The sequence below is a fragment of the Thunnus thynnus genome, chromosome 20 (genome assembly GCF_963924715.1).
Source record: "Thunnus thynnus chromosome 20, fThuThy2.1, whole genome shotgun sequence".
Lineage (NCBI taxonomy): Eukaryota > Metazoa > Chordata > Actinopteri > Scombriformes > Scombridae > Thunnus > Thunnus thynnus.
In genome coordinates, this window is record NC_089536.1 from 23932823 (window position 1) to 23945183 (window position 12361).

Genomic DNA, 12361 nt, shown 5'->3' on the forward strand with positions numbered 1-12361 from the left:
CAAACATCACAGTGAAAGAAGAAGAAATTCAAATGAAGGCTGAAGAACGTGGAGAATAAATATCATCTGAGCTCACCATTCTCGCCCTCTGTTGATGGTAACTGCTTCTTCAATACGTGGTTCCCCGTCTCCGTCAGCTGTCCGGCGTCTCCATGACCCTGTACAGCCCTCTGCAGGTGTCCAGGACACTGTCTGTCCTCTGAACCGTTGGCGCAGACCTCAGAGCATTTCACTGCATTCATGGCCCACACTTCACTCCCCTTTAGACCACATCTCTTCTCGGGTCACCTCAACTCCCCTTTCAAAGAGAGAGAGAGACACAATGAAAGAGCATACTTTGTGCACATCACAGTGAGGCCACTTGACTCTGACTACAACCTCAGTCAGCTGTAACAGTTTGAGAGAAGACATTAATTGAGTTTGAACTAGCATGAAAGACACAGCAAACACCCATTTGAATGTTTGCATTTTAAAAATCCTCGGCGGTGCACGGGGCTGGATTATAGCCCATGTTAGTGTTTGCAGAATACAACACAAGTTCCAGATTTTGTATTGTTTCTTTTCAGAGGTCCATCTCAGCTCAGGCAGACGGCGGAGCGCGTGCCGGTTTGTTTACAGAGCTTTAAGCCCACTTTCAACCTCGGTGATGCATCTCCCCATCAGCCGCCACTATCCTCTGCTGCTGCCAACTTATCAATTTACACAATTTACAAAGCACAGACCTTCCTACCTCCTGAACAAATATTAAACACATCTACTCTGTGGATTCAGTAGCTTAGAGAGCCCCCACAAGGTGTCGATGTGAAAAATGAGCCTCTTACTCAGGTCCCAGACGAGCCAAGTCCTCTGTGCAGCCCGTCTACCCTCCATACACTACATCATCTCCGGAGGCCAACACCATAGGGCACCACAAACATACATTTCTGTTTTCTTTAATAAGCTCTGTTTGGAGAACTGCTCATATATTCACAGGACAATAAAACTCTCATGCATGTATGTAACGCCTTATAAAAATAGCAAGTTTTCACAAAAGCTGCTTCAGTAGGTTGGGATATTGTCAAAGTTAGTGTGTAAGCATCAAAGATTTATAAGTGCTTAGATTAACGAAACAAGCAGAAGGCATTCTAGGTCAACTGAGATCTTTCTGTGCTTGTTGCTATTGTGAAGCAGAGGAGAATTAAAGTTACTTCATATTGCCTTCTTACAAACATAAAAGCTTAGCAGTTGCATCGTAAATCTTCTATAAGTCACTTCTGCATACAGGCTCTGTGTCAGCCAGACTAGAAACAGAGTAAAAACTTTCAGTCTAAATAGAAACAGCAGAGGCTGAGATGTCCTGACTTGTACTCTCTGGTATGGTTTAAGCGCTAAAAAAACACTGGATCCTACACTTCCCATAATGCAACTCAAATCCATCTTTTGCTCCCTGCTTGGTAAATGCCCATTTCTTCCAAACTTCATGCACCCAGTTTGTAATGCAGGTTTTTAGCTAAAAAAAAAATGTCTCCAAGTCTAAGCTGATATAACCCTGATGACATTACATACATCATCTTTAGGAGAAAAAGTTGCTTTGTTGTGTGGCAGAAGTAGGTATGAAGAGGTAAATCATTTGCTTTGAAATGTGTGTCTTCTTTAATCCTACAGCTAAGAATCTTCACCTCCACTTACATAGACAACTTTTTGTCAATTCACAGTATTCCAAGATAAGCAGAGGAAGCTGTATTTCCAGAAGCACATTGCATTAGTGTATAGAGTATATACTACAGTTAGAAAGCACAACTCAGTCCTTTTAGCATCGAGTTAAAAAGTATTCTGGAGATTTACCTCAATATATTACAGCATGTAGCTGTAGCTTGACAAGAGTGAGTTCAATTCATTTCTTTTGGACAGTCAACTAAACAGCAGGCTAACCAAGGACAATATTAACTTGGGACTGGAAGCTAATACAGATTCATCCCTCCTCAGCTCCACCCGAGCAACCTGAATATGACAGGCCTGTTTGCCTGACTCATGATGAATGATACACAAGATTTAGCCAAAGTGTGCTGATTCCACTGTCCCAAAGCTGGCCAGCCTGAGAGCTGCTAACTGGAGCTGGTTCTCAGCCCAAATTGTGTGAACTAACCCGAAACCTATCCAAATCTGGCAGACATACCGTAAGTCTATACGGGCCAAATGTGACTCACCCAACTCAGCAGGGTACCTGGGTATCTGCCCACATTTGTGATGTCCGACTCCAGTAGTTGCCAAGATGGTGGTAAACCAAAATCTGGGATCTGAAACTTCCTTTCAGAAAAGTGAATGACATCACAAATGCTACATCCATGTTTTCCGACATTCTTTGGTCAAAACCAGTAGGGAGATCAAACATCTCTGTTCAACTGTGTACAATCTAAGAACCAGCTGTTTAGTAGTCTGTGTTGCCATGGGAGGCTCTTGTTACCGACAGGGTTAGCCAAGCTACTGCTAGCAAGCTAATCCGCTAGCATGTTTACTACCGACTGACCACTGTGCGAGCCATTAAAATGTTATCTTGACCACACGGACTGTGGGAAAAATGTTACAACAGACACATTTCAGTAGAAATTCATTGTAGAAAATTATGTTTTTCCTGCAGTGGCATTTAGCTGTGTCCTCTTTAATATCTGATATTTCTCTGGACAGACATTTTGAACAGTATTTGCGGAAGTGTTTTGCTGGGCGACAGACCCACACACTAATGTATTTGAGGGAAAGTTCTGTTAGTAGAACTCTGATACAGTAATTGGAAAATAGGTTAACATAATACTGAAGCGATCCTTTAAGGTCTATGTCCAAATGTTTGCATGAATAGTCTTAGTGAATATTTTGGAGGGAGGTTAGCTGCTACAAGTGTTAAGTTTGTTTCTCTCATGGTCACCATTTTTAAAAATCGAATTGCAATTTGTCCTAACTAAATAAAGGTAAAGGAATAAAGAAACACATCAGGTTGATTAACAAACTTTACTGTGTACGGTAAAAGTAGAAAAGCTAGCAAGGCTACTGAAAACTGTTTGTCGATCACATGACCCCCTCTTTGCAGGTCGTAGCTGTTCCTTGAGAGCCACCCGTGCCAAAGCCCTTCAACATGGCTGCCAAAGAGTGTGTTATCACCTGAAAGCCCTCAGTTATCTGTAAGACTTGCAGGACATGAATTTCAAACAAATATATTTATGTGGCATGTTCTGTTGTAAAAATGGAATGCATGCCCTGGCAGTTCTCTAGGATTTGACTCACCTCTTCTGGGAAATGATATTGAAGACACTGCGTCCACTCAGCCCATATCTTGACACACAGATTACATGTGGTGTGGTTAAAGGGACAAAAAGGGTTTGCACGCTATATCGTACATAAACATCAGTCGGGGCAAACAATAACAAACCCGTGCATTTACCTCAGAAACAAGACAACAGTTACAGTAAATCATAGTCTGTTAAAAGGCTGGAGGAGACTGAGACTCCTCCATGCAGCATCAGGAGGAACCTCTTTAATGAAACCTTAACTGATGGGCCTGGCTTAAAAGCCCACCCAGAGACAGATAGGGCCCACTCTGACAATTTATACCACGGTGACAACCCCTAGGTGGAGATAGGCAGAGGAAAACACTGTCTCAACGATGGGTGGACAACAGTGACGCCCAAGTTCAACATCATGTTTCATATTAGCTCAAACCATGATAAGTTATCAGTGAATCCATGTTTTTACGACACCAGATTGACTGAAGACAAATGCCCATTTACTGAAAGGCTGAGGGGAAAAGTGTGGATATAAAAAAAGAAAAAAGGAAAACAAGGCTGTCTTCAAAAGAGCCAGGTTATAGTCTGATGCTATCTGAGGCAATGTGGAGTGAATGGTGGCCTGTATCTCTGTGTCAACACAATAAGAGCCAAGACACGTGGCACTTGGAGCTCCATCAAGATGAGCCGATAGGAAGTCCCACTTAACAGTTGTCCTCTTATCGATTCGCTCAGCCCCGGCCAAATGCTCATATATTATCTGCCCTTCTCTCTAATGACCCACAGATTAAGGAGTGACTAGAAAGGTAGACAAGTCACATGCCTCTGGATGTTTACGACCCCGCTATATCCTCTGCATGGTGGGATGTTAATCTTTATTGCCTGGCAGTGTTTAAGTTATTACTTACAGAGCTTTCGTGTCTGATGCCACACTTCAAGACCCTGTGTTGTAGGTTTTGTTAGTGATTTAGCAATGTGAGATGAAAATATGTGTGGTGACAAACTAATTTTTCCACTTTCAATATATCAATTAATGTTACAACTCACAAAAGCTTAGAAATCAGTAAATCTGATGTGTTTGTTTTTACATCAAAACTGTAATTACCAAAGTTTTCTATATTTCTGAAGTGTGTCCCCCACACTAGCGTTCACCACAGGGTGGGAATTTTTGGTACTGACAATGCTTGTAGTTATAGTACCAGTCAAAAGTTTGGACACACATTCCTATTCACTTGAACAAGATAGTTCGTCCAAAGTTTTGGCTGGTACTGTTCATGCTAGCTTGAAGTGGCCGAAGGTGTGGGGATGCTGTTAGCTGCCACCAAAAGAGGAGACGTTTGACACCAGTTAGCTCCAAAGTTGTCTTATTTACATGTTAATGTTATGCATTGTCAAGACTACATTCAGGAATCAGCTGGTTTAGTTCAGAGTTGGGGGGTGTGAGAATAATCTTAATACTGTCACTGGAGCTAACGTTAAGCTAGCTGTTGATGGTCAGTAAATACCTCTAAACTGTAGTCTGGCTGCTTGAGCATGTTAAATACCAAAGACATAATTTGTGGATGTGGAGGCTTTGAAGTTGTTTAAAAGCAGGGTTGCCAACTCTCACGCTTCTGGCGTGTGACACATGCTTTCACCTTCAGTCTCACGCTCTCTCGCTGCCCAAACTATTCTCACGCCAAAACACTGCGACAGCAACAGAGATGAATAGCCAGAGTTTTTTTGGTATAGAGTGATGGTTAAACTACGCAAATTATTTTTTTTACAGTTATACACAGGGCTGTAATGGAGACTAAACGCACATAAAGGCCATTAGCCACCTCTCAAATTCTGAAATAGCATTTACGCAGACATCCCTTTATAGCTGTCAAAGGCTCAGACCAGATTTCTACCGCAGCTTCTGTTGTATCTTCTAGGAGCGCTCGTTTTGTTTTCCGTTTGAACATTTTATCCTTGTATGAGACACGGAAACAGCTGTTACTGTTAACAAGGGGTGACCAACAAGCCACCGCCCACTCCTGCTACACGGGTGTTTTAATCAAATAAACCCTCCGTGCTGAAGCTAGCAAGCAGACTGGAGCTGCTTTCATGAGACAGACGAATGAATCAGAGTAAGTAGGACCACAAAGTAAGTAGCTAGCAAAAACTCTTCAGCAAAATATGGAGCTTAAGTTTTTTAAATTGACATTAGTGTTTTAACCGTCCAGTTTACAAGTTACAGTTCTGCTTTATGCTCACTCAAATTTTTAAAGGAAGGCTTTTTATATTTTCAGAGTATGAGTGATGGTGTTGAAAGGAAAACAAGAAGAAAGTAAAGAACTTTCAAAAAGATTGAAAGAGAAAGTTTAAGGAGGAAAGAGAAACACAGAGGCCACCCAGGCGTCATCTGATAGAGAGACATGAACAGATTCAAAGTAGGAAAACTGGTAAGGAAGCTGTATCTAGATTAATTACTGTTCTGATTAATATTTTCAAAGGCACAATCTATTCAAATGTAACATCCCACTAACAAAAGTCAAAGAACAAGATTAATAAGATTATTACAGGCCTGCAACAGTCACAGATACTGGCTTTTCATTTGATTTATTGATTGCTGTTGGGATGACAGAGACAGAGAATTTCAACAAATATAACAATAATGCTTCTAAAACACATCAGATACCCTAGCTTTAAGGTAAGCCTATTTTAAAGTCAGATTGTATTAGCTGCATTACATATTGTACGTCGTGATATGACAAATTAGTTGGCAGATTTACTTCATGGTTAGTGCAGCCGTCTGTCCTGCCAGTGCAGCACCCATGAAAAAATAGTTAAGAACACTCATGTACATATTTGGCTGTGTGTGTGTGTGTGTAAACCCTTGTTATTGCCTTTTAAGTTGTGAACATTCAAATAAACGTTGTAGTTTGGATATCGGGAACAACACATCTTTGACTTTCATTAGTGAACGAACCTGTGTGCCCTTTATTGGATTAGTGTATGTCTACTATTGTGGTATAGTCAGACCATATCCTTAAATCTTAGACCTATACTCCCGCTCCCACCACATGTGTAAACTGCATACTGTTTTAAACCCTGATGGTCAATTGAGTCCAAATATGTGCACGTGATTAAGTGCATGGCATCAAAATCTCACTGCAGCCTGGTACCCAAAGTTGACGACCCTGGTAAAAGCACCTTTGACATAAGTAACAAAAGTAACGAGTGATGTAACTAATTCCTTTTGCTGTTGAGTAATTTTTAAGAAGTAATATGTAATGTGTAAGTGATTACATTTTCCAACTAACTTGCCCAACACTGGACATTAATGGGAATCAGTACTAACCTTGGCAAGCTAAGCTAATTAGCCTCCCCTTTCCAAGTGGGAACTAGTTAGCCTGGCTTGCTAACTTCCACTTTCTGAGCGGAATACAAACTTAACAGCATGATGGGTCTTCCCAAAAGTTAAATGTTGTAAAGGGACACAAGCCTTAAATCGCTAACAGTACATAACCAATGCTATGTGGGCTTGTTGAGTAAGGTGAAAAAACATCTTGTATCAATGAAAGCTATACAAGGTTATGTAGTGCGCGTCATGGAATAAAATAAGACAAAAGTATCTGGGGCCATAAAGCAATGAGGTAATCTCATCTCATTCGAGATTGACATAGTTAGGGGAAATATGTAGGAAATGCTTTTAAGAACGCCAAAGGTGGGCTGTTGGTTACTATAGTCTATCTCCTATTATAGTAGACTTATGCACTAACAATGTCATTACACAATTTCTTGTGGCATTTATGAGCAACTTTACTGTAATCGAGCGTTTGCTTTGTTTAACTTGGACTAAAGATACAGATTGCAGTATTTCATGGTGAATTATAATGTGCTTTCTATTTCTAGGTTAAGATATTTTGGGCCAAAGATTCACACATTTAGTCTTTACTGAATCTCTTCATCACTCTTGCTCGTCTTTCGTTGATAAATTATTCATCCGAGTGGTCACATCTGGTATGTTTTCTTTCCTTTTGTCTCTTTCCTGCTTCTCTCACACTCTCCGGGGCTTGCAGGCGACCACCAGCCGAGCTGAAGCTGAGCCAAATTTACGGGCGGCTTTCATGGCCTGTAATATTTATGTTGGGGTTAGTCCAGGATTTTCACTGATGATTGTGAATTTATGTTGCAATCAATATGGGGGATCCTCCAGCTGAGCTCATTATGATAATTCCTCCAAGAGTTCTGCTCAATAACATTTGTTATGCACATTTTGATTTGAGTGCCATAATTGGCTGTTTCCAGCTTAGCTAAAGTGCCTTTATAATCCAGATCCACTTGTTTATGACTTCCACCAAAAGTTTAACCAACCAACAGTCTTTACTGGAATGCTTTTATCTTAAATGCTTTTCTCCAAGACTGAACTCTTCCTCACACCATTATCAGGCCAAATGGTAATCTCCAATAATTTCAGCATCCAATACTGTACAATGCATCCTCATGTCTCATGCTGCTTTAATCCAGCAGCATGATAATACTTAGCAGAGTGGAATGTGAGCCTGTATCTGCGATGGGTGACATACTGTATTTGAACGAGACAATGTGCCTCTCCACAGGCCAGAGGTATGCTTTTATCCTCCTGTGAATGTAGCAAAAATTGGAGTAAGCAGCCAACGTTTTCAGTCTACGGTTTGTGTAATGCTCTGCTCAAACCTGAGCCTTTACTCACACCGCTGTTGAAACAGGTGGTGTTTCGGGATTTGTTTGAAAGTAAATAGACTTCGAATAATGAAAAGGAATCAGTTCTATGTACATGGCGCTTCACTTTAGACAAGTTGTTATTAAATGATTTTTTAACAGAGGATTTGGCAAGATTTAGAACTTTTGCCATTCTATAATAAACAATGGCATGGTCATAATGAAAATATTTACTTAATTCTCTAAAGTGACTTATGGCAACTTTGGCCACTAAACAGAGTGTCATGAGTGTTATGGCGTCAGGTGCCACAGTCTGTATAAATACTGCCTGTACACTTGTTTATAGGAAAACCCCCATCTGGCTTCAGCGAACACAGTCAGACACACTGGTGACCCCTGGGATTTTTCGAATGGAAAATATAACAGGACTGTTTGCTAAGCGGGTGGATAGCTGTGCAGCAGTCAACTGTCAAGTGACAGACAAGACAATGTTGTAAAAGACTGCAGGCTCCACATCGCTGAGCCCAGCCCTCTCTCAACCTGTAAACACAGAGCCTGGCTTTTGAAGAACTATCCAAAAAAGCCCAGTGGCCTTTTTTCATTCCCTGTTTATGGGATTTATAAACGATGACAGCGTTATAGTGGTGTGCAAACTTAAAGTTCAAGTAGCTAATAACCCAAGGAATTAACAGAAATATCTACAAAAAGAATAGAGCGATGGCCAGGAAGTAAAAAAAAAAAAAAAATCAGCTGCTGAGCAATTCTTAAGACTGTAAACAAAACAATAAGACATGAAGTTAAAATGTCGCGTTCTATCACAGCTCACTCTTGGATTTATTATAAAACATGGGATTATTAAGCTTTTTTCATTTGAAACTGTATTAAACAAGTCTAACATTTTTTGTTTCTTTTACCTATTTTATGACCAATGTGGTTTAGTCTAGAAGGCCCCTAAAAGCAGCGGGTGACAGTTGATGCATACACAGAGCCGCTGTGACTGATGGCAGATAGAGCGTTAAAGAAAGTTGAAAGGTCAGATGTTTCAAATAAACAAGACAAGGCTACAATAACTGTTTTTGCTGCAAATTGTAGAGGAAAGGTAACATCAAAAGAGTATTGGTAGATAATCTGTTTGGTTTAATGTCTTTGTCACAGCTTCGCTTAACGACTTAGAACAAGTTTAATTACTCTATCAAGGGATTTCGGTACGGAAGCTCACCAGTGCCAATATTGCACAGTATAATGAAGCATGAATATTATTATTATTATTTGTGTGTGTGTGTATTTAAAATCTGGAAATGTATTTGTGTTTTATGTGAATTTTATGAAACATAAAAAAGCTCAGTGAAAATCTATTTTTGGAGTCTGTGGGTACATTCATAAAATATTGATCCATGTCTCTGTGTTTACTTTGTCACAAGTATTGATTCTAATGTGTACCCACTCACTATAATATCTCTTTGCAACTTCAGAAAGCAGAGCTGAGACAAAGTCTCAAGTATTGGCTACAGTCCCAAGTCAAGTCAAGACCTAAGTTCCTAAACTTTATGTATCAAGTATCTCGTCCAAAATCCTCATTCAGTAAGTAATTTTTAAATAGTTTTTACAGTAGTAAGTAAGTCAATTTACTAAAGCACAATGATCAGGTGTTTGCTATTCCTGATACAATTAAAATCATCTGTAGTTGTAGCTAAATATTTAGCATGTTGCTGTCCATTTTTTCGACCACAGCAGTCTTTAAATCCAAATGTGATAATCTGAGGTGTCATCTGTTGATCTGCACTGAAAAACACATCTTGTATGTGCAAAGTATATACATTTGCCAGAAAGTGAATTTGCTACATGCTCTTTTATAACATAATAATTATAATAATAATGATAATAATATTAATAATAATAATAATAATAGTAATAATAATAAAAATCTTTGGTCTTGTGGAGGATATTTTGAGTCAAAAGGCAAAACTCCAAATAAAGTCACAGTTCACTGGTGTCAAAGTTGAGTTGCCAGTCTTGTTTGAATTTTACAAGTCTAAGTCATCCGATTCATGACTCAGGCCTCATTGTATCAATATAGACTGTAGCTTTCATTAAACATTTTAACAAGTTTTACAGATTTGACAAACCACTGTAAACTATTTTTGCCTCATGGAAAACCAAATGTGTTAGTTTTATGATGCAGAGTAAACTACATTAATTGTTGGATACTTCTACATATGCAGAGAAACTGAGAGTTAGCCGGCAGTATAAAGCTGTCAGAGTCATCTGTCAAAGTATTTGGATGCAGCAACTTTGTTTAGATTTGAAGACTGGTTGCGCCAAATGTCAGAGAGTAACAACTCAATTCTGTGGACATGAACAGAGATGATGTCATGTAATGAAAAGAACATGTACTTTCTCTATTTTTTTTTAGTAACTTCTGGTATAATAAGTAAAAGGCACCTTGCACTGTTGCCAATAAATGTCTTTATATTAAAGCAGCTAAAGTAAAATGTTCAAAATGGTCCAAATTCTGAAAGTTTTAACTACTTAACAACACAGAAATCATGTCATGTAGCATTAGTGAATTGCACATTTCATTCCTTCTTACTGTGTATTTGGGCTGCTTGTTTTTGTCTCTGTGAATAAAGTTTTATCTGCATCAGATACTAGAAATACATACGTGCAAACACAGTAAACCTGCAGGGTGATGGGACATACATGCTCTGTTGCAGTACTACTTAAGAGATCCAGACTGATAACTTATGTTTATTTTTCCCTAAAAATCCCGCATAGTGTGGCTCCAGCATGTCTTCCAAACTTCTGTCAGACGACTACAGTAAGTGTGTGAATTTTGTGATTAGTATGAGAGGGTAAGTGAGAAGCTGCAGTCAGCTCGACATGTTTCTACTCTTGTCAATGCAGCTGGGCTTCTAGTATTCCCCTCCTTCAAACTGTTTAGCTTGACGGCCTTTATCCACATCAATCACATGAGGAATTGAGCCACGGGCGTTTCATCAACACTTTTCACAGTGAAAACAATGGAAGATGTCCCAGACCCACTTATACACACATTCAACAGAAATTAACCGGAATGGAGTGCAGCAGTGGCGGTTTGCGTCGTGTCTTGTCTGGTCGCACATGCCAAGAAAGATTAAATATTCCAGAGAAGAGGATCCGTTAATATTTTACAGTTGACCAGATGTGTCCAGAGTGTTATGAAAAACACGCTTTCTATGAATCCATCATCTTTCAATCCTGTCCGGCCCTCAGAACTCACCAAATACTTCAAAGGCAGTTGCACGTGGTGGATGATGAACTATTACCTCAACATTAAGAGCTCTCAGCAGATTCCCCTCCATGTTCCTTTCACCCTGGTGCCAAAACATGTTAAAACACCAAGCTGAGCTGCAACCTGAGGAAGTCAAAGGTCTCAAAATACAAATATTGGAACTCCCGCCGCATGTAAACACACATGCAGGGGAGCGACATGTTCTCTGTTTGAAATGTTTTGTCACTGCTACAGTGCAATGTGCATGATTTGCACCTCAGTGTTCAGTCTGAGTGCATCAGGCCTCCTCCTGTACGTCATCCACTACCCATGCTGAGAGAAGATTTACAACCAAACTGTGCAAGTTTAAACATTTTATTGCCACTGTAAAAAAAAAATGTGGCGAAGGGAAGTATGATTAAAATTCATCACATTCTTTGTATTATTCAAATTAAGAGTGAATAACAAGATGAAAAATATGGGGAACACACACAGATACACGGAGGGAAGGTGACCATGACCTCTTCTGAACTGGGCTTAAACTCATCCAACTCACAGGAACACCGAGGACCAATTTGAAGAGCTTTTGGGCTTTTATAGGAAGGGAAGACATTTGAAAGAATGAATGTTTCTTGGCTACACAGGGCTAATTTTCAAGGTAAACCAGTCACCCTGGAGCTGGAACTTGTCATCTATAAAATGCAGCAGCCATGGTGGTCGATATGGTGGTCTACTGTCTGGACCATGATTAATTAGGATGACTCTTTATTTCATGTGTAATGGCAGATTCTTGTTTTTACTCATTGTGTATTATTGATTCAACCTGACACTGGAAGAGCATCATGATTAAGGTTATTATATCTCAGCTTAGATTGAAAAAAACAACAAAAACAACAATGTTGCTCAGTCAACAGGTGCATGCTGGGTCGAGCTAAGATGCTCACAGTGGATTTTCCAGCTGTAAAGTCTGCCTTCATTGAGGTGTGTACCACCTTTCTTATGTTTTAGCCAATTTCTGTCGCAGATGTGACTGTAGAGTGCTCATTCTGCAAGCTCAAAATTATTAACAAGACCAAGAGTCTACAGCTATGCTAGTGGCTCTGTGAGGTTGTACTTGGACACAGCTGTGCTTTCTAAGCTAAATGTTAACACCTACATGCTAACATGCTCACAACAACAATAATAACAC

At 39.7% G+C, this 12361-nt stretch overlaps 1 protein-coding gene across 9 annotated transcripts in view; it reads right to left on the reverse strand.

Annotated features, from left to right (window-relative positions):
- The window catches only part of myocd (myocardin), a 164443-nt gene that overhangs the window by 63574 nt on the left and 88508 nt on the right, over positions 1-12361 (reverse strand). For 8 of the 9 annotated variants that reach the window (XM_067576800.1, XM_067576807.1, XM_067576805.1 and 5 more), the window contains one exon: positions 77-298. In XM_067576800.1, coding sequence (XP_067432901.1) covers positions 77-242 — 166 coding nt within the window. In that variant the 5' untranslated portion in view covers positions 243-298. Of the gene's footprint in view, positions 1-76; positions 299-2186; positions 2206-12361 lie in introns of those variants that run through there. The other variant, XM_067576808.1, reaches the window with a different exon arrangement.